A 23,053-nucleotide genomic window follows, 5' to 3' on the forward strand; every position below is an offset into this window, starting at 1 on the left:
AGGCTGTAGTGATCAGCCTGTTCTCCCAGGCAACCAGTGACAGGACAAGAGGACTTGGCCTCAAGCTGCACCAGGGGAGGGAGGTTCAGGTTGGACCTCAGGAAGAATTTCTTCACAGAAAGGCTTTTTAAGCATTAGAATGCACTGCCCAGGGAGGTGGTGGAGTCACTTCACCATCCATGGAGAAGTTCAGGAAACAGCTATACGTTAGTGCCATGGTCTAGTGGACAAGGTGGTAGTGAGTCAAAGGTTGGGACTGATGATCTTGGAGGCAACCTAAATGATTATGCAATTCCATGAAAGGTCATGTAATGTGTGCTTGTGCTCTCCTGTGAGGTAAAAGCCGTTTATCTTCCCAAAAGGAAAGTTCCTAATACACTTTTGCACTAACAGCAGTTAGAACCAGTGAGGCAAATTCTCTACCCCCACCTTGCAGAGGTGCTTGACACTGCTGAGCCTGTGCAGCAAGAAATGTCCGAGTGCTCTTCTATAACTTCAGCTCAGAACATACATGCCACTTAAGCATAAATAAATGGAGATAAAAAAAGAAGAAAATTTGAGTGTGTTTTTGATATTCCTGTTTTATCAATACCATTCTAGCTATAGAAAAGAAGTGACAGCCTTATCTTTATGGAGATGGGAGCTATACAATGGCACCCTTTAGGATGAAGTCTTATGTATGGGCATTTTTATTTGGAAAAAGAGTATCCTATTTTGATATAACTGAGCCTATAGAAATTTGACAACAAAGTGTTTGTTCCAAAATAATTTCCTGGTCACAGAAATGTGTGTGTGCTTATCTTTGTGCCCTGTTTTATTTAAATGGGTGGAGTTTGTAATTTGAAGAGGCATCAGGCAGGGTTGGGGTGTTCAGCACTCCTTGGCTGGGCTTGACCTAAATATGTAGTTGTATAATAACAAGAGCAGCTTCAAGCTCTGTATCACTAAACAGGAGGTGGTGTGTGTCTAAGCTGGCAAGTAAATAAAGCTGTCCTGCTCTTCCCATGTGGGTACCTGTCCTGAGCAAACTGTCCAGTTTATTGGACTGCAGACGCAGTTAAAAATTTATTGAGATTTTCAGTGAAAGAGTAGAGTTAAAATGTAAGTTAATGACAGGATGTTTTGATTTGGTCTAATTATACCCTTCCCTACACGGAGGTTTGAAAACCACGGGCACTGTGAAATTTAGCCTGAGTTTTAGCTAGCCTGAAGGATCCAAGCAGTTTGTGTCTCCGGTTCTCTGAGTTTCAGGGAAATGGTTGAGATGGGTATTTGATTCTTTTGACTCCGATGTTTTAAGAGTCTCTGGACCTCAGCTGCAGTCACGGAGACCTGTGCTTGAGCATCTGGGAGTGAGGCATAGGCAGCACTGCCTCGGCTGTGTTTGTGCACTGGGAATGCTGGCAGAGTGGAGCTGTTGGGAGGTGGGTAGGAGGATGAACCCTGAGATGGCTCTTGGAGCAGAGGAGAAAAGCACTGACTTCCAGAGATGGACAGGCATCACCGGACTGTCAAGTATGACAAATATATAGAGCAGGGGACTAGCCCAGTGCTTCTAAAAAGGGATTATTTTTAAAATTAATACATTCTGAGATACAGTTAATGCAAGGATGTTTTCTGCTGTATATGGCACTAACCCTGGCTTTTTCCACTATCTACTAATAAATAACAAAAGTGATAATGACCTTTAAATAACTACTAAATGCCAATCTGATGTCTATTCTGGTTTTTTTTTCAGGTTGATTTTTGTACTACAAACCAGTGAAGATGACGCCAAAACATGAAAAACAGGTAAGTTGTATCTAAGCTTTAACAGAAAAGTATTCAAGTGTGGCAGTTGTGGATTGAATTTCATTAAGGTTCACATGGATCAGGGAAGATTGGTTATATTCTTCATACTTTTAGTTGCCAGGATACAGAATATTCTGGAATGATGCAGTGCCAGTTCCTTCTTTTAAAGTCTGATAGAAGAATCAAATACTCATTCAGACTAAGTGACTGTGCATAAGGGGCTCAGACATTGAGATGGGAGAGAAGGATTTGGATGGAGTCTTCTTTTTATCGGTCTTTAGATATTTTTATAGAACATAATGGTTGGAGCTGGGTCTGAACTCTGATTACCAGCTGCATGGACCACAAGAATCCCACTTGCATGTTCTCTTCTGCTCAGTCCAATGAACATTAAAAGTTTCAACAAATTATTTTGTTCAGCTGTTAGTCTCTTATCAGCCTTACAACTCAGCATACATGGAGTGAAGATGCCAACACCCACAGCATGAAAAGCCCCATGTCTTTTGTGGCTGATCCTTTGACTAACAGGCAACCTGATGGGATACACTATTTTTCTTGGAAGCTTTGTGGAAAATTACGCTTCAGGGGTTATTGACTAATCAGATGTGTAACAGGAGCACAAGCTTATCACCTGATACAGTCCTGAGCACAGACATTTGAATTAAAATGCAGCTGAAATGATTAATACAAATAATCAACCAATGTGAGATTGTTTTTATTCCTCCTTCTTGTGGCAGATTTTCCCCTCACATTAAAAATAGATATTTCCATGTCAGATTTCCTATTTTCCTAGTAGGAGACTTCTGAGAAGGACACATTTTTTGTAGTCAGATTCTGTATAGTCAGGCTTCTGCCTTATCCTTGTCTCTGAGGAATCCATTGCATTTTGCAGAAATATATCCAATGAGAAAAGAGAGAAGGAGAAGAAAAAAGAAAGAGAAAAATGAAAAGAGAAAGATTTCTAGTGTTTGCTTCAGCTGCCTTTATGGGTTATTTTTCCTTTTGAGGCAGATCCAAATGGAACATTTTGTTTTTCTGTGATTGTGTCTGTGTGATCTCAGTGCTGTCCTTTTACTCTGCTGTCAACACTCATGTTCTTTGCATAGATCTGTAACCATGAGGGAGTAGGTGTAATCCAGGTTTGGGTGTCACTTTGGCCATTTTGTCATTTATGTGTGACCCTATCTACTTGGACTGCTCCTGGCCTTGAGGACAGGGTAGCAAAATACCACCAGTGCCATGCTTAAACTGGCTGGTCTAGCCAGGAATTATAAGGCACATCCAGCCAGAGAAACTGTTCTGCAATTCCTGGTTTTTAAGTAGTTATGATGACTTTGGGGCAGATTTGAAGATTCTGAATATTCATGAAGATGTTCAGGCCAGCACGGCTGCTGGGATCGGTATCAAACTATAGCATTAGCAGTTTGGACAGAAAATATCTTGCCTTTGAATTTAGCAGTTTCCAGAGAGAAGGAATAAATGGAGATGCCACATCTTTCAGTAGCTTTCTCTCAAGTATATATTGTTTCCAGTGCAAGAGACCTCCATGCCCAAGCCTGGACACTTTTAAGTGTCAACAGCAAATTTTGGTTTTGAGAGAATTGTTGCACTGAAGTGTTACAGGACACGCATTCTTGAATGCATTGATATAAATGCATGTATTGTGCCCCTCAATTAAAAAAAAAAACCCAACAATACAAGAAAAAAACCAAAACCAAACAAAACTGAAAATACATGTAATGTGGCATAATAGCTAGATCTGCAATTCTGGAAAAACCAAGCAACACTGGGCAGGAGAGGAAGACACCTTGTACACGATTGCAGCTGGCAAAAGTAAAAAGTCCCTGAAACCTTGGCACTCTTTGTACTGAGTTTCCCATGTTGTACAGCTGGACTGCAATACAGTTTCGTGACAAATGATTAAGTTATTCTTCAATTGGTCTGTGGGAGGGAGAGGTCAGCGTCACCTCCCCCAAGTGGACAGTGCATTACTTGAGAATAGACACGTCTATTGAGAGTATCCTCATTTTTATAGATGTGATAATGGATGATGGGGAGGGAGTAGAATACATACAGAGGAGAGAGGCAGTTATTGCTCAGTACTGCTGTAACCTCCTGATTGTTTGTGACTAGGGAATGCAGGATGGACTGAGCATACAGCAGCAATCTCGCAGAGGAATATTCTGCCACCTAACTCTGCTTGAACCATAACAAAGCCTGTATGTGAATATTGGCCTTTACAAGCCTACTTCTCTAGGGTTGCAAAAGCATAAGGCACCTTTTCTGGCAGCAGATCATCATTTATACTGGGCGGTTAGGTCTGCTTTGATTAAATCAATGCCGTTTTCCCAGTGGGTTCTCGTATTCTGGAGAAGTCTTAAAGGTCAAAAGAGAAGGAACAGCCTACATGTGCAATGCCACTGTTTCAGAGCAGCAAAATCTGTAACGGGAATGGGGGTTAACACTTCCTGGATTCAAGAGATGGATAGGGGAAGTAACCCAAAATCTTGAGAAACGCTGTACATTTTTATTTTTCATTTATAGTTGCTTACTGTTTATCTTGCTTCATTCTAAATTCAGTTTTGTCATTTTTTCGGTAAATAAGGAGGGAAAAATAAGGAACAGCCAGTCTTCTGTTGAAATCCTGGTGTTTCAAATCAAAGCTGACAGTGACCGTGTGTGAGGGCTGAAGGTTTTGCTGAGGTGCTCTGCTGTTCTGCAGATAGTTTTTCCTCTTGGCTCAGTTCTTTACTGCTTAGACACTGCCTGCATATACAGCAGGTCTCCCTTCTTCGATAGGTAGAGTCTGAAGGGTTTTAACTTCCTCCATATTGAAGCTCAGTGACTAGTTAATTGCAAGTTAAAAGTGTACAGAAGTTTTCCAATGTGAATCTTGTGGTCTGGAATGATTTGCAAGGTAAGCCATAGCTAACTGGCAGCAAATAGAATAGCAACTTTTGGTCACAATTCTTTCGTATAATAGAGGTTCGAAAGAAGTATTTTACTTCGAAGACTACTTTGATTCTGTAGGAAGGAGAGGGTTATAGAAGGTTATTTGGAAATGGGGTAATTTGGGGAATCTGGACAAAAGGAAGGTCAACAAGAAGCTGATACAGCAGTAGATGAGGGGAAGGAGACTGAGGTCAGGTTATAAGCAGGCTGCCTGAGGTTGTGACTCCTGTGCTACAGCAGTTGAAGGGAAGAGGAGTGCAGTGTCCTGTTTAAAGCATCTTGGCATCATTTCTTTTCTTCCACTTGCAGGACTGATGCATTTAGTGCTCAGCAAAGAAAATATGTTGAGAAGTGATTGCAGCTTTAGAGAAGATTGGGACACAGGGAAAGAGGAATTTGGGGAAGACAAAAACTTTGAACATTAAAAGATGGTACAGTGGATCTGAAAGTATGCCCTATCTATCTATCTGTCTGTGGTAAATATTATAGACAGGAAGGCAGGTGGAGAAAAACAACCAAAAAAATGGTTGCCCTCTCCTGTGTTCAGCACATTGCTGATGATCTTCTCTGGAGCAGAAATAACTTCCTCATATGTCCCACTAGTGTTTTTGTAAAAGTAAAGGCATGACCCTCAGCTGGTAGAAATGATTAAAGCTCTTGTTCATTTGTTCCTCTTGTGTCATGCTGGCTGGGGTTAAAGAGCTGCAGGGGAGAATTGGCCCTCCAGTGCTCCTCAGTGAGGAAGGAAGCATGAGACGTAGCAGGAGCCTTTCAAATGTGCTTTCTTTGGCAAGGTGTTCATGATACTCACTAGAAGGGTAACCACCAATTATACAGAAAGCACCCCTGGGACCAGGAGCCGGGCTAAGGTGACATAAAACCAAAGGCTGTGTCCAGCCATCAGACCAGAGGCTCTCCATCTCTGAAGCAGTAACACCTGAAAATCAGAGAGGAAAATTATTTAATCCAGACCTTGAATGCCTCCCTGCTACGTACAGAGTGCAATGGCTGTTCAGGAAAAAGTGTATCTTGGCCTATCAAGGTTGTTGTTGCTCTCCTGTCAGTCCACTGAAGGTTTGCAGTGGTGATACATGGAAGTGTGTGTCAGGGGAGAAGATTTGGCTGAAGAGTAAGGCTTTTATTTCTGATGTCTTTGGTTTGGGCATGGGAAGACAGATTTTGAGAACTTTCTGGTTCAAGATTTCTTGATTTATGCAAATATGTACTTAAAAAAGCATGTTTTTTACCAGAGACACTGTCATTCCTCCCACAGTCGATTCCTGTACCTGGAGATCTTGTGCAGTGCCTTCCTCTCAGGAGGAATATATCTACAGCTTAAAGTGATACGCTTTTCTTTTAGTCTTTGCCAAGTGGTTGGCTTAGCTTTTGGGGTGAATAGTTTATTTAAGAAACTGGAGTAGGGAAGCCTGTGTATTTGCTCCAGAAGTAGCAGGTATTTAAGCACACTTTTGACCTTTTTATTTTAAAGGAATATTTTCCGTCCTAGTATGAATATACAAATTTGTCAGGATTTTCGCGTGTGGTTTGGTTTTGTTTTTTCTCTACAACAAAATTTTGATCATTAGCTGAGGGTATTCAGAAACATTTCATTCTTCAGTCTCTTCCAATTCCCATTAGTGATGCCCAGTTACATTACAGTAACATCTGCAGGCCCTCTCTCTCGCTCTCTTTTGGGATCCCTCTAAATTATTATATAAATGTAGAAATTACAAGGAAGTAAGCTAGATATGACATCTTCTACAACTAATACTCTATATGATTGTCCCCTCAAAATGAGAAATTATGCTCTGCAGTATAGCTGTGTTGATTCGTTGGGCAGATTGATGGGCAGACTGGAACAGAAATGCCCCAGTGCCACATCTTCAGCTGTACTCTTTGTCAGTGTTGATTACAAATGTGGGAAAAGCCTAAAATACCTGCCTTGTTCTCCTTTACATGTGTGACTTAGAATGTAAGGTTTTCGGTTTGTCGCTACCAAGATCGCATCTCCCATGCATGAAACATGTATGACTTCTCACAGTGTTACTTAATCTGAAATATTCCTTTTCAGCTAGCAGTTTGGCAGGGACTTTCCCAGACATGTGGTGTATCTTAGATGATTCAGTGCTTTTTGCTTCTCCATTTATAGGGTTGCAAAATTCAATAAAACAGCAGTTCAGCTTTTAATCTGACTCAGTAGTTTGTGGAACACCAGAACAATCAAGAGAGTCTTCAAGGCTGTCCTTGTCTTCTGAAATTAATTGCTTGATTTTTATTATGCACTTACAGGAGTTTGTAACTGTCTTGGTGCGAGACCCCAGGATACAGAAAGAAGACTCGTGGCATTCTTACATAGACTATGAGATATTTATTCACGTAAGTATAAAAATATCAGAACAGATTATTTGGGCTCTTATTGCTGTTTCTGTCCAAGCCAGGATTGTCTTTGGGATATAAATGGAATTTCTGCTTCTGGGATGCTGAGGGCTATTATTCTTTTTCAACAATAGGGTTGCAGTGGAACAGGTAAGGTGGGTTTGCCAATGGCCATGTAGTAGGTCTGGCAGAGCTGGGGTTGAACCTTAAGTGTTCACTTGTGCATTCCACAATGTCTTGCAACAGACGATTTTTAGCTTTACTTACCAGCTAGAAGACTGTTACAGTCAGTGATATCTTAACCATTACAGAAGAATGTTCAGGTATTCATGGGAAAACAACTTTCTCTTCAGGTAATTATCTGGTTATTTGTACTTTAAATTCTCCTCAGTTCTTTTTGCCAAGTTATTTGGTTGCTGCAATGTGGTTGTTTTCAGTGTACCTTGACATTCATATTATGCTACTTTAGTGGTCCTTGGATGTGTGAAGTAATTGCATTTGGGTTTATGGTTGTAGTCTACCGTATGTTAATGGGAGTGCACTTGTAATTATGGTGGTTTTGTGCCTTAAATCCGTCCTATATATAATTTTGTTTTGTTGATTGTTCTTTGGTGGATGACATATAGAAGGCGTTACCCTAATTCGCCAAATCTAGATCCAGGGATTTTAACTGCAGTGTAAAATAAAGGTATTTGAGAGCAGCAGTTATATGGTTAATGTTTGGCACAAGACCGAAAGCATTTCCTTCCTGTGTGGAAGAGTTAAGCAGTCAGTGTAGGAGAGCAAGCAGTCAAATGATGACTTATTAAATGTCTGTGTGATAAGTATTTCTCTCCTGTGTGGCAATCAGAGTTGTGAAACTTTCAAGTTTGTAATGTGCTTCAAGTACTGGTTCCAAAGCAATTGCATTTTTCATTTCTGGCAAATAGAAATTCTGTAGATTTGGCAGGGTGGGTGCTGTATTACTGTTTCACAGACCTCAGTGCCTCTGAATAAAAGTGTATTAAGGCTTTCTCAGCAATTGCTAAGTTGAGGAGATGTTGTTTAGATCAAATGTGTCAACTCCAGCCAGCAACTAAGCACCACATAGCTGCTTGCTCACATCCCCCCTGTCCCACCAGCAGGATGGAGGGAAGGGAATTGCAGGGCAGTAAAAGAGAGAAAACTTGTGGGTTGAGATAGGAACAGTTTAATAATCAAAATGTAGTAGTAACATTAATAATAACATTAAACAATAATAATAACAATACTAATAAGAAAAACAGAAAAATAAATAAAACTGTAGAAAGACAAGCGATGCAAATGAAAACATATGCTCAGCGCCAAGTAACCTATGCCGTGGCAGTCCCCAGCCAACCTCCACCCTAGTTTATTTCTGAGTATGATGCCATATGGTATGGAGCATCCCTTTGGTCAGCTGGGATCAGCTGTCCCCCCTGTGTCCCCTCCCAACCCCTTGTGCACCCCCAGCCTGCTCACTGGTGGGGTGGGGTGAGGAGCAGAAAAGGCCTTGGCTGTGTGCAAGCACTGCTTGGCAGTAACAAAAACATCCCTGTGTTACCAACAGTGTTTTCAGCACAGATCCAAGACACAGCCCCAGCCACTGTGAAGAAAATTAACTCTCCCCCAACAAACCCAGCATACAGTGTTACATGATCCAGCACTGGGCATCTCTGAAGCCATTAAGCATCAACTCAGCTTCCTGCCACCACAGTGCCAGGGCTTTTGGAGACCAATCCCTAGGTCAGTCCTCCCACACAGACTTCTCAGTATTGTGTCTGCCTGGATTTTAGGGCAGCTGAGTTCCCCTTCTACCCAGCTCTTAGAGCATTTATCTTCTTAAACTGTGTGGTATCCTGGGTGCTCCTCTATTCCAGAAGGCTGTCATCTTTGTGCTCTCTACAGTCTGCATCTTGTGGCTGGCTGGAGTTATGGCTCCTGGCAGGCAGGGAGGGTAGGGTGGGCTGGACTGCACGCAGTTTTCTAATGGAGTCCTGTCTGGTATGTGGCATTTCATCTAAATGTATGCTCCATGGGAAAATTTGGCAAAAGTATTTAATTTCCACATATTATTTCTCTTTTGATGAATTGTCATTTTCCTAGTGAACAGATAGTGTTCTGTGGGAAAATTTCCAAATGCTGATACTTGGAGAGCAGTCGCATTGGTTTCTTTGATTTGATTTAAGTGGGACTGCGCACAGGAAAAACTCTGTGTAGCTGTTTGCAGGATGGTAACTAGAATAGCTAAAGATGATCCTTTCCCCCTGCAAAGATTGACTTTATCTACTGAAACCTTTTTTTGAGGTCTGTTTTTCCTGTTACTGTAAATTGCACTGTAATCCAAATCTCTTGCTTTTAAAAAGAAAGCAATGAAAAATATTTCCCTGAGAAGCAGTAGCAGCTGTCACCAGTCCTGTCTGAGGTAAAGCGCCATCCTTAACATGAATTGAATTAATGTCAAGCTTTCCATTGGTGTCTCAGGCATCAGTATAACATCTTGGATGTGTTTTTAATACCATGCCTGCACTTCAGCTTAAACTGATTTGCAAAATAATTGTGTTTTATTTCCCAACAGACAAACAGTATATGCTTTACAAGGAAAACATCCTGTGTTAGACGACGCTTTCGAGAATTTGTTTGGCTCCGGCAGAGGCTTCAGAGCAATGCAGTGCTTATGTGAGCAACTTTATATATGGCTATTAAATAATCTGTCAGTCATGGAAGGAAGGATTGTTTCATCTTAATCCGGAGAACTACAGAAATCAGATCTGCAAAGTATCCTGTGTTTCTTACTAGCACAAGTTTATTCTGTACAATGCATTTTATGTGCTTTAGACCCAGAAGAATGTGGTTTGTACTGATAGCCTTTGCTTGGTTAGCCCCCCTCTAATTTGTAAGACTTGGTCTGTATTTTCTTTTGCTATGCAGAGGTAGCAGAAATAACAATCTAGTGTAGGTGCTCGTACCTCCTCTTTGTTCTTCTTTAGTTTGCTTAGGTCTTGCAAGCACCATAAGACACCCAGCCAGACATGGATGCAGGCTTAACAACTGGACCAGAAAAATCAGATTAATTTATTTTCCCTTTTGAGGTGTGTGAGAAGCCCTTCAGTTTCTCAGCTTTGTGTTCCCAAATTGATTTCAAGAGCTTCTGGAACATGACCAATGATTTTCACATGCTTGGGGTTGGCATTTGCTTACTGCATTTTTCTCTGCTGTTTCATGTTTGGTTTTAACTGTGTATTTTTTTCCTATTTATAAAGACAGCTACCTGAACTGCCATCTAAAAATCCCTTTTTCAATATGAACAATCCTCATCACGTGGACCATCGCCGTCAGGGTCTGCAAGAATTCCTGGAAAAGTGAGTACAGCCTATCCTAGAGATGTTGGGATTTTTATGAGGTCATCAATTCCTGGTTTAAAATAGCTCATCTCTGGTACTTGAGAGCCACCGTGTGGTCATCTGTATGTGCTACACGTTTAGCTATATTTCTTACTTGTGCTGTCATAATTCATACACGTGACTTCAGCTCTGTTGGTTATAAGGAGACTTCAGCTGGGGCTTTTCCATTGTGTTTCATTGCACTGATTATAGATAATACGTTTATATTTAAATCACGTTGCAATTGCATACTAAGGTTGGGAGATCTTTCACTGTGATGCTATTTCTAGCTTTCAATAATGAGCTAGATGCTCCTGTACAAAGAAGAAAGCCCCCCCCCCTTTATGTTCATGGAAAATCAGTGTCTTTGTGGGCTAAACTTCTGTGAGCCTGGGAAAATTCTCTAGTGAGATCTCCTAACACAGAGCTTTCCTATAATGCAAATTACTTTGTTTACCAGTCCCACTAATATAAGCAAGCTCTAGCAGCTGTGACCATTTTCAGTGTAGATGCAATCTGTGTAAAATCGTTCATCAGGCTTAGCTAGAGTCTGACCTGCATTACTGTATGAGTTTCAGTACTGCATCCCTGAGTCCCACTGCTGTGACCACTTCACCTTCTGTAGTGGCTGAGCCCCTTTTGGTGTAATTTTCTGCTTTTTTTCTGCCGTTCTTGTAGTGCCCTGGCACTGCTGGTGTGAGAACAGGCTGCTCACAGCTGCTGGGGCAGGAGCTGTGTGTACCTCTGCCGGCTGTTGTTAGCTGCTGCTCGGGGTAAGGGCATGGTGAAACACTGCAAGTAGAGACTATTCATCTTTCCAGTCAGTGTATTATAAGCCTCCCCTAAGAGACAACAAATCATTGGTCCTGAGGTATATTTGTTAGGCTTAGCAGCTGAAGGCAGGGACAGCTAACTGCTGCAGGAATAATATTCTGTATGCAGTTTTATAGGATCTGTGGCCAAAAGGTCAGCCAAAAACTATTGGCTGAAGGCATGTGAGACAGGGAAGAGAAAGCAGAAAAGGATTAGAGTATTTTTGCACCTCAGGAAAGAGAAGCAGTGAAATGGAAGGGCTGTGCTCCTAGAAGCATGTAAGTGATAATGAAAAGTGTGGTAGCTCAGGTTTCTGAGTCTGAGCAGTTCTATCTTAGCTGTGCTGCCCCATGGAGTAGTGCATTTCAAAAAAACGCTCTCATTTTAAAATGGCAAAGAGGCCATTCTGGTAGCAAGATATGGTATATCAGCATCAGAAATGTTTACAAACACTGTCTGCACTTCAAAAGGCAAAACAGAAAGGTAGATTATCTTAAAACACATCCTCATGCTCCAATCTTGTGGATGACTGTAGCTTAAATGGGTACTGACAGTAGACAAGGACAGAATGTGGAGTATTTCACCATGCTGCTGTTAGTCCAGAAGTGGGAAAAGAGGCAACTCAGTTGTAAGGTAATGATTTAAATGTTTGAACTTGAGTGCTAGAAGAGTGTCAGCTTTCTCTCAGCTCTGGGGAGTAGTTGGAAGGAATTTTCAGAGCTTGCGTTGCGAGGTATTGGCCTGGCAGCTTATGTGCTGTACCATTGCCCTCTGCTGGCTGGCCCCGCTGTGCTGCTGCTCACAGAAGGCACCTTCCTATTGGCTCAGCGACGCTGCCATGATGCTTCCCCCCCCATTTTATGACTCTGAGCCAAAGGTTATGATTTTTTTTCTCTGAAATTGAGCATGTGGAACTCCCTAACAAGAATTAATGTATAATAAATATATATACACCTGTGTATAATATACAGGTATAATATACATATGTATGTAAAATATACACATGTATTCTGCATATATGTAAGTTTTATATGTACAATATGTTACGTATATATTGTGTATAATATAAGCACTTGAGTTTACTGAAGCTCTGGGTCTGGATGCTACACATTCTGTGGGGTGGCAATGCCAGATGCAGCAGGACCTTTCTGATACATTAGAAAGGAGGCATAACCGAAAACTGCAAAGCTGAGAGCTCCATTCAGCCCAGCAATGACAGCAGTCACTGTGCACAAGCTCACAGTCCTACTGGTGTTTCTTTGTGGCAGTGGGAAGAAATGGGATTCAAGCCTGCATGGACCTGTCTTGGGAGAGGTTTGCAGGTAACATTTTTAAATGCCCACCTGTGATGCAGGAATCCCAGGTGTTATCAGCATCCAAGACATCTCTGAGGAAAGGATTTAGATCTTTCAGCATCTTGGTTTGTGCCCTGTGCCTGCTGCTGTATGACCAGATTGCTGTAGTGCCTGCCTGTGCAGGAGCTGCATGCCTGAGAAGCAAGGGTTGAGCAGCTGGAGGCTCTCTAGTGCTCAGCTTCTGGCCCTGGGAACACTTCCATATTGCCTGTATGTGGATGGCTACAGAGTTCTCTTGTCCTTCCTCACTTCCCACTCCAGGGTGAGTTAGCACAGGGCATAGTGCATACTTAGAGCCTTTGTGAAGCCTCTCCATGCTGAGCACAGTAGCGTAAGAATTAGGCCAACAGCTGGGAAGTTAAGCACTAGACTTTGGTGAAATCTGGGAACAGGTGTCCCATTTTGATTTGGTTTTACTGCACAAATGCAGGGTAAGATCTACTTGTCTTACAGGTTATTATCTCTGAGTGATGAAGAGCTGTAAAGCTCACTTCTTGTCTGGGCATAATTTAATATTTCAAGAGGCCATTTGCATTAACGGAAGTCAGCTCTAGACCCTTTTCAATTATAAATTACTTTGTAAGAATAAGGAAAATTATGTGTTTTTCCTGCTAAGTATCCTTGTCCTTTGGGGATGCCTGTAAATTTACAGGAAAAGTTTATTCTTAAACTAGAGGTCAAAATTAAAACACTGTGTTGTAATTTTAGCTTTTGGAAGATCCTCTTTGCTTTCATCCCTTTGTAGATGTGTATGTCTAACTTTGGGATTTAGATTGCCTTCACAGAAGACCATTTGGGTTTGCTCATGAGAAAACTAATTAACAAAGCCATTTTGAATGAAGTTGAGTTCAATTGATGACTTTTCTTTTTTTTTTTTTTTTATATTTAATATAGTTGGATCCCAAAAATTTATGTGATTTAGGGAGAAGGATTACTCTTCAATTACTTTTCAGATATGCAGTTTCTGATGGAGTGAAAGACATACTAAGAGTTTTGAGAAAGGAAACGCTTGGATCCACCGGGGATAGAGGGCATCCACAGTGATGCTGCTCCAGAGGGCCATGCATTGGGCTTGCTGGGTGCTGGAGTGAGCAAGCCACCCAAAATTCATCTGCCTAAGGCAGAGCCATTTTCTGAAGGTGTCTGGTGTTTTGCCCCTTTGTTCCCACCTCCTTGCCTTTCCCACTGCAGTCCCACAGGCAGCAGCTGGTGCAGGGTCAGAGGTCTCTTCTGGAGGTGTCTCCACTGGGTGCTGTCTCGGGGATGTGGAAGCTGGGAGACTGGCTCCAAAAGGGATGGATGCCAGCTTGCCCCTGCCAGGGGCTCAGGCAGGAGCATCAGCAGTTGTAGGGCAGGTGGAACCACCTTGGGCAAGTGGCCAAGGAGTGGCAGGTTGGCTCTCTCCAGTGGAGCCTTGCTGGTATTTCCTATCAGGTGAGGGAATAATGTGCAGCAGGCACGTGTCACTTAATCATCTCCTAACCGCATGCATTATCACATACCCAACAGTTGCTTCACAGTTGCTTGATATCAGTAACATTTCCTCCCTTATAAAAAGTGAAGGAGGAAACACAGTCAGCTTTTTTAAAGAGGAAACTGGGGCTTTGTTTGGTGTGGGCTGGGGCTGAGGGGCTGGATGCTCAATAGAGGGCACCACAGCACAGGCTGTCATCCCCCGCCTCTCAGCTCCTTGGGTTTTTCCCTTGCTCTCGTGATCTGATGTGAACGGGCAGAGTAAATTTGTCGAAAACAAAATCGGAGTGTTAACCTTCCACACACATTCAAGTGTGCATCTGTCATTGTATTAGGTTACAGTAGATACAGGAAATCTTTAGTTAGGATTAAGTTGTACTGCTCAGCCATATGTTGTTTTCCTCCAGCAGAACAGTGTATAATATACCTAATAAAATCATGTTGAAGAAAACCAGATTTTGGACTTTGTCCAAATAAGAAAAAACACGTTTTGTCTTTTGTAAATATTTTTGCCATAACACAGGAAAAGAGAAATATTCCTCATATAGTATCCAGCATTTCCTCAAAAATGACATTATTTCTTCTGGTTGTGAAGTGATGATTTTCAGCCTTGCTTCTTTAAAGGTCTAGAGATCACAAGCATTTACTGAAAGCTTACAAACAAGGATTCACGTGGCTGTAAATAAAAAATTATTATCTCTAATTCTAGTGTAGAGCCTTATCCTGCAGCCCCCTTAATCACATAAGTAGTCATTGTGCATGTGAGCAATCTGGCCAAGAGGAGTGAGATCTCTGACAAGTAATGACTACTGATGGGATCAAGACTTGCAGGGTTTAGCCTTTCCTTCTTCTTCCAGGCGTGCATAGAAGGTCTGTTGTTCTCTTAAATGTGCTCAGTCAGTTTATAGGAATTATTACCGTGAGCCGTGACTCTTCCATTAGCGCAGTGGCAGCGAGTGCTGATTTACATCACTGTAACCACAGCCCTGCCTGGCACTGGCTGCAGTGAAAGTGTTGAAGAAGCACTGGGAGTGCTGTTGGTTGTGTCGAGACTGCGCACGCGTCCAGTCTCTGCGAAGACATCAGAGTAGTAATGTTGTGACACTCCTCCCTTCCTCTTGCCTTTTTCATTTGTAAGCGGTGGTTTGTAATTTTTATTTTTAAGTCCTTGAAGCCAGGTCTACTTTTTAAATGTACAACCCTTCACACAGTGAGACCCCAGGACAGTGAAAGCCCCAGAGAGCAACTGCTATACCAGCACTTAATACTACTAGTACCATCTGGTGACAAATGTATGGGTATTCCCTTGAAGAAAGAGTATTTTGAACAGGAAAGCATAACACCTATGGGTAGTGCAGAATTTATTTTTCAGTTTGATTGCTTGAAGCGTGCAATTAAAAAGCAGTCTGACCTGTTGGTTCAGAGGGGCCAGGAAAAGCAGGAGTTATTTTTAATTAAGAGAAAACAAATTCTTTAAGGGTACGGCCAGGTAAAAGGTGTTTGTATATTTGATTTCAGAATGGTTTTAAATGACTTGCAAAATGCACTGAGTGTTTGGTCTCAATGTGAACACATAGTGAACACACACACACAATATATGAGTATATGAGTGTGGGTATGATTAGCTTTATGAACATCTTTCCATTTCTGCACCTTGGTTTCTCTTCACTCCCTTCACCTCCAGATGGCACTATGAAGCAGAAAAGAAAATTACTGTGAAATAATGAGTCCAATGTAAAGTAAAATTGGAAATTGAATTATAGCTGCAGAAAAAGGACAGTAGCCTTGAGGTCCTGATCAGTCTGTACTCTTATCACTTTTGTTTGCTGTTCCATGTGTTAGGTTACTGCCGAGTTAATAACAGTGCTTTAGCAGTTCAAGGCTTAGCAGAATTGTACTGGACATGAAATAAAGCTAAAATGAATTTGTGTCCAATATCATTGACATTAGTGCTCATTACTTCTCTGGTGTAATGCCTCAAACCATCTAAAATCAATTTTAAAGATTACCCGTTATTTTATAAAGAAAATAAAATACATTTCAAACAGCAACAGAGCTGTAAGTGTAGTGTAATCTCATGAACAGTTAGTTACTCGTGTTTTCACTGGTTGGCAGGAAACTTTTGAAGGTGCAGCAAGAGGAAAATTTGTGAAACTAAATGCCATTCACAGAATTTAATGACTTGGCTTTTTGCTGTGTTACTTGGCATTAGACACGCAAATATTAGAATTGCAGAAATGTGCATCCCCTCATTGTGCCTGGAAAAAACTGTAACTGTAGTTACTCTACAGGAAACTCCAGCACATTAGTTTTCTTTTATTTTTCTTTTCTTTTTTTTTTTTTTCTTTTTAAGAGAAGTAGAAGGAGAATATTTACTCCCCCGAATGCATAAACTATAAAAGCGGATTTATTGTCTGGAATGATACTTCTACTTTTTGTTGCAATGTTTGTCTTTGTTTGGAATGTGGGTGTATCAAGAGTCAAGGCCGAAATCCTCTTTTAGTGACTGCTGAATGATGGCTTTTCAAACTGTAATCATGAAGCTGTTGCTGTCAAGGTGTGTGGACCTGTAAATTCTGTTTTGAATCATTTTTACACAGTCTTTGCTGGCCTTTACACTATAAAGAACTTTTCCTGTCTATTAATACATTACACCATTGATTTTACAGATGTCTATTTGCTATTAAAACTGCGAGAATTTGGACTGCATTAAAAAGGCTTTCCCTAGGTATGAAAGTGTGCTTATTTCAAACTTCAGCAGAATCTGGTCTTTCTGAGACTCAATTTCACCTGCACCTGGTAGATCATTAGGGTTGTTGGAGACATTTCCTCATTGGAAGGTGTCAGAGTTGGAGTTTAGTGGTTGAGACTGTGTGTGTGTTCACCTAGGCAAGTGAAATGGGCACGCGCACAAGTATCTCGTGGTTTCATGTGGAGATCTCTTACTACTTGTTTTAATTTGTCAGATTTTTATAGGCTTGAATGAAGCCAGAAATCCTTTTGTGTGTTTATTAAATGTTATTGTAATGTTGGCTGCTTTAGAGAACAGTTTTCAGAATGTATTTGTGTTTAAAACATTACAGTCCAAACACACCATTAATCTTATTCAAGAGAAGGAGCTAATCAGTTACACTTTTCATTTTAGTCAGAGTACGTTTAAAATGCAGTATTTCTTTCTTCTCTTACTAGTTCTTACATTAATGTCATCTCTTGTTTCCTGTTGCACATCAATGACTTTTTTTTGGTAAAAACTGTAACCTAAATGGGTATAAATAGGTAAATATTGACTCTGAGTAGCATTAAAGATATTTAAATAATTTTCTGTGGAGCATTCTTTGGCATGGTCATAGCTTCTGATGTCTTTATTACATGAGTAAAATGACACACACAAATTTAAAAAGTTTCTTGTTAATCATTCTAGGATTTGCATAGTAAAGAATTTCTTCTTTAAAGAAATGTTGAAGAAAAGTTGCATATCTTTTCTTTAAATATAGTGATGATGATCCTCAATTCTCAGGCCTTGAAAAAGTCTCTCTACAACTTTCTGTGTTACTGGAATGTATTGTATTTTGTTTACTGTCATGTGTTTTAAGTAAATACTCAGTGCTAAGTTTATTTGGAGACTTAATTTAAAATCTATATGAACCAAATTTTAAAAGTGGGTTTTGAAAATAATAGCAGGAATTAAATAAAATTTAAGAGTCTCTGAAAACTATCTGCATGTAAATTAAAATCAGTGTTTGGTATTAACATTTTCATTCTAGCTCAAATATGTGCATATTTTTAACAGTGTAAATAATTTTGGGTAGTGTTGGCTCAGTTGTTAACAGGTATTCCAAAGTCCTGATGTTGCATGTGCATGAAGTCTGTTCTGCCTACTCACTGTCCCTCTACACACTTCTTTATTCCACCAAACAAATCGGTGACTTGTAATTTTTATAAAAGTTTGGCTATTAAAAAAAAAAGACCAAATTTTTGTAAGAGTATATGCCTCCAACTGCCTAAAAATCATTAATTGATCCATGTGGTAATAGCAGATGGTTAAATGGAAGAAATGTCCTTGAAGTTATTCTAATAGCAGATGTGCCTAACTATTAGCTTCATGTTTTTACTCACCTAAAATTCCAAATAATGTAATAAGAAAGTAACACGCACCTAATCATTTTAATATGTTCATTGCCTTCTGTTACTGATTTAGGATTCATCTGAAAACTTTAAAAGCAGGACATCGTTTAGAATTTGTTCTGGGAAAACACTTTAGAATGTGCGTGTGTGTGTGCAGGTTATATATAAGCATTTGCCTTTTTTTTCTTTTTCCAGGATCCTACAACATGCGTTACTGCTTTCAGATAGTAGGCTTCACCTCTTCTTACAGACTCAGCTAAGCCCAGAAGATATGGAGGCCTGTGTGTCTGGACAGACCAAATACTCTGTTGCTGATGCGATTCACAGTTTCGCCTCTCTGAACAGACGTTTTCCTATAGAAGATGAAGAGAGAAAAAAAGGAAAAAACGATGCAGACTCTGATTCAGAGAGGTGATTTCCGTATATCCTTACTTTCTGAGATTATATATCCATACATACACATGCACATGCTTCACTTTTTTGTTGATGTAATACTAAGATAATGAAAAAATTAATTGACTGAGATTTTATTGAGCTGTGACAGCTCATCATAGAAGTCTTCACACACACCTCCACACTGAATTAATGAATGCAGTAGAAATTCAATTATCTGCATTCTGATTATGTGAATTTCATTTAGTCAGACTTGAATTATTCGCGTTTAAATTATCTTGCTAAAAAAATATCCAACTGCACTCCAAATGGCTAATTAAAAGTCCAAATTTCCTGTCTCTCTTTGTGACTGGAGATAATTAAAGTTCTCCTCTGTTACTCAGGCTTTGAGTGTGTTGTGAAAACCAATTTCCTCCTTTTATTTTTTTTTTTTTCCTCCCCCCCTCTCCCCTTTTCTGCAGTTCATCCTCCGGGCTCGGACCTAGTGATGACAGCATTTCATGTGGATGTAAAGCAAGCCCAGCTTCTGAAGAATCATGAAAAATCCTTCCTGTATTGCTATCTTTAAGGACAGTACAGAGCAGTTTCTGCTTTGTTTACTGGTTACGTGTACCTCACAAACAGGGCTGTCTGGTAATGTGTACCTAAAAGACCCATCATTAATGCAACCATATGTCCTTACAAAATATTGAAAACAGACCTCAATACTATCTTTTTGGTGATTTTTTTTTTTTTTAATGTATCTTGATGCAGGTCTACATGCTACCTATTTATGTGTTTGTGACTATTAAAATCTTAGTATTGGGTAAGTAATGCTCTTCGGACATACGTGGCAGTTAAAATATTTCCGTCAGTGGGTGCACGTCTCGGATTTGAAAAATAAAGCTAACTTAATTCCTCATCTTAAAAGTTGGTATATCATATCAAACATATTCAAAGCATCTTTTAGTAATTTGCATCAGAGAAGTTTCATCTTTAGCAGTCATTTGACATTGGTGATGAAATTACACACCCCACCAAGGTACTCACTTTTTAAAGTAGCTCAGCAACATCAGCAAAACAGCATTCATACAAACTGTATGCTGCTGACAATTTGAGATATAAATACATCTTCCTCTGGTCCTTCTGTAATGTTTATGGAAAGACTGGTTTTATCATGCCTAAGTACTGAAGGCAAAAATTCTTGAGCATGGTTGCTTAGAAGTTTAGAAATATAAATAAAAATTACATAATTTCTAGGCTTGCTGGAGATTCTCAGCTCGCAGGGAATTATGGATACTCATTCCCAGTGCAAATCCTGGATGAGGTCCATCGAAACTAATGGCTGAATTTTGCATTGAGCTCGCTAGGGCCAGGATTTCACCCAACATCTTTAACTTTAGGCATCTATAATTGAAGATGCTGGTAGAGGTGTTTTAGTTCAGCAGCTGAAATGGGCAGTATCTCCCTCTCTGAGATTATGATAATCACACAGCTCTAACACCCTGCATGGATGTGGCCCTCTCCACTCTCTGTGAGTAACAGGAGCTGCTGATTTCTTTGTGGCTGTAGTTAACACGTTGGAATATTGACTTTTTCACAAACAAAAGGCAGGCTTGAACACAACTTCTTAACCACCAACACTTATTTTGATTAAACGTCAGTTTTGCTCTTTATTGTTCACAGCAGCTGCGTAGTGTCTTGTCCCAGATTCTGTCAAAGGAATATGTTTCACTGTGGTGTTGTATTTATATTTGACATTTAACTGCTATTAAAAAGAGCTAGGGGGTCTGATCACCCTAGCAAAGCTCTCATTAACTTCAGTGCAGTAGTTACCGGCCTAGAAATGGATATACATACATGCCTTTTTTATTTTTTTTTTCCTTTTTAAAGAATTCTGTGGTTACTTTCAAAGAAGGAGCATTTAAAACCTGTGAATTACAGAAACAATAGATTATTAAATAGCTAGTAAGGGGTAGCATAAACATGTGTGGGCATGCTTTTTTAAAGCATCCAGCTGGGAATGTGTAATTTTAGAAACAGGTTTTATTAGCGTGAGAATAACATCTCTTAGGTAACTACTTTAAGCCACTGTATTTTGTTGATGGTAGCACTTTGTAAGATAAATATCCATGTTTCTTTTTGCTCGGTCTTACTGCATTGCACAAATGTATCTATTCACCATCTCAGCTTGTGTGTGAGTTAGCAGCAACGCTATTTTTAATGTAAAAGTGATAACTTTTAATTAAAGCAACAAGTTATCACTAAAAGTAGCTTAAAAAATAGCTGTTATTGCCAGGGAGAGATTTGGATTACTTGATTTTTTTTTTCTTTTTTTTTTTTTAAGATGGCACATTACAAAAAAATTTGTTTAGCAAATTTATTTAAAAGATGGGAAAGATATAAAACCAAAAACTGGAATAATGTTGAGAAGGGTATTAATGTTTTTATTTAACACAATGTAGGTTTTTCTTTTGCTTTAAAAGACTGAGCTGAACTCTTGAAGCACTTTACAGTTCTGGCTTACTAACACATCCTCAGTACCTGACAAAAATTATAGAAACACAAGGTTTGGAGAGCGTTTGTTGCTGATTTTACTTTTTAATTCTAGGAGCTTATCAGTATACCAGCGAGTGTTTTCCAAATGAAGATGTTTCTGAAATAAATATCTGTTTTCTAATAGCTCTATTGTTGTTCTCTTACTTTCTTCGGCATCCTGTTAAAAAAAAATGTAAGACTACTGTATCTTTCTTCTCAGCTTTGACAGAAATTTGTTCAAATATTTATCTTTTGAATGTTGTTTGTGTAGCTAGTGTTACTGGAATTTTTCTTAGTAATGGGGGAGGGAAAGTACTCCATGCTGTCTAGTATGTCTCCTTCCTGTATCAGCTGTATATAACCACATATGAAGGCTTTAAGGCATTTTGTTTCATTGGAACATTAAATGTAACTGTTACAAGTGTAAATGCTAAAAAAAATTAATTTTAATGTCTTTTGTTACTTTAATGATTTGGTAATTTTTCAACACTTACGACATATAATTTGATCAGTTGATCGCGGCTATTTTGATTCTCATTTTTTAGTTTTGAATAATGCTGACATTTCCTGCTAGCTTCTTTTTAAAAACAGTATAATACCTAATTTATAAATTAGAAGCAGTAATCAGATTACATTATATCTAATTGCAATAATTCTGCGTTCAAAAGCTTTTCTTCATCTTTTGCTTATAACTTTATATCCTCATTTTTATGATGATTTCTTAAAAGCTTTTAAGTAATTAAATAAAACAAGTTACTACTTTCTAGCTCTAGTTTAAACCTGACAGTAAGGTTTCCTTTATTTCAATATCAATATCCTAATCACTTCATGACTTATCATGTGTAATTTACTCTTCAGTTATTTTTGTAATGTGTCTATATATATATATATAAAAATATATGTATACATATATGTAGTGTATATGTATGTGTAGATATATACACAATGTGTATACATACACAATCTGTTGTGTTTGGGTTTTCACTTCTTTAAATTTTCTTCAAAAAACATAGCAAAGGAACTCCAGAAAGATGGTGTATTTGGAATGAAAATTGATGTTTACATCACAGTGTATTTCTATAAGCACTGAGGAAAATTTATACTCTAAATCCCACACTGTAGAACAGTACAAACTTCGGTGTCCATGTCTTTTTTTGACAAGTGACATACTGAATTTGTTTTCCAGATGAATATTTAAATTTTATGTAATTGCTATGAACTATTAAAACAAAAAGTGTTTGTGACTTGCTTTGTTATACACGGTATGGGTAGGAAGAAGAAACCTTGCATGGCCCTGTGTCGTTTCCCTGTAATTGCAGGACTAGGCGCAGGGCTAAGGATCGGAGGCTTTACCTTTCTTCCCTATCTTTTGCAAGGTTGCAAAAATGTAAATGATAATTTCCAGTCTCAGGCTGATTCTTTTCACAAAAGGCCTAAACGCTTTAGGAAAGACACAATTATTCTCCGCTTCGTGTTAAAAATGCGCTAAAACGGGTTAAGTCGCTTCTTTGCCTTCTGGAACAAAACCTCCTTAGAAATTAATTCAAGTGGCCTTGTAAAACAGAAATCGAACTGTGCCCTTTGGGCTCGCTGCTGACTTGCGGGGCGTCCGTGGATGCTCCGCACCCGCGGTGTGGGTGCGTGTGCGCCCGCAGGAGCGGTCCCGCAGGCGGGCAGCGGCAGCGCCGGCAGCCCGCGGGGCTCCGCCGCCGGTACGAGCGGCGAGCGCGGGGGAGGATTTAAAAAAGGGGGAGAGGGGGGAAAAAAGAACAAAACAACGAACGGAGGAAAAAAGGAAAAAGGAAGGCAGCATCCCAGATCGCGCTCCCCGCTGCGCCCTGGCCCGGCCCTTCCTCGCGCCCTGCCCTGCCTTGCCCC

General features: G+C 39.8%; 1 protein-coding gene across 1 annotated transcript in view; it reads left to right on the plus strand.

Moving 5' to 3' along the window:
• The window catches only part of SNX10 (sorting nexin 10), a 34,980-nt gene extending 13,669 nt beyond the window's left edge, over positions 1–21,311 (plus strand). Inside the window, exons 2-7 of the mRNA XM_082296015.1 lie at positions 1,739–1,791; positions 7,033–7,119; positions 9,695–9,795; positions 10,380–10,478; positions 18,461–18,676; positions 19,120–21,311. Of these exons, the coding sequence (XP_082152141.1) occupies positions 1,768–1,791; positions 7,033–7,119; positions 9,695–9,795; positions 10,380–10,478; positions 18,461–18,676; positions 19,120–19,198 (606 nt within the window). The 5' untranslated portion in view covers positions 1,739–1,767 and the 3' untranslated portion in view covers positions 19,199–21,311. The remainder of the gene's footprint in view (positions 1–1,738; positions 1,792–7,032; positions 7,120–9,694; positions 9,796–10,379; positions 10,479–18,460; positions 18,677–19,119) is intronic.
• The last annotated feature ends 1,742 nt before the right edge of the window (positions 21,312–23,053 follow it).

Source organism: Coloeus monedula, assembly GCF_965178545.1.
Source record: "Coloeus monedula genome assembly, chromosome: 1".
NCBI classification, from domain to species: Eukaryota; Metazoa; Chordata; class Aves; order Passeriformes; family Corvidae; genus Coloeus; species Coloeus monedula.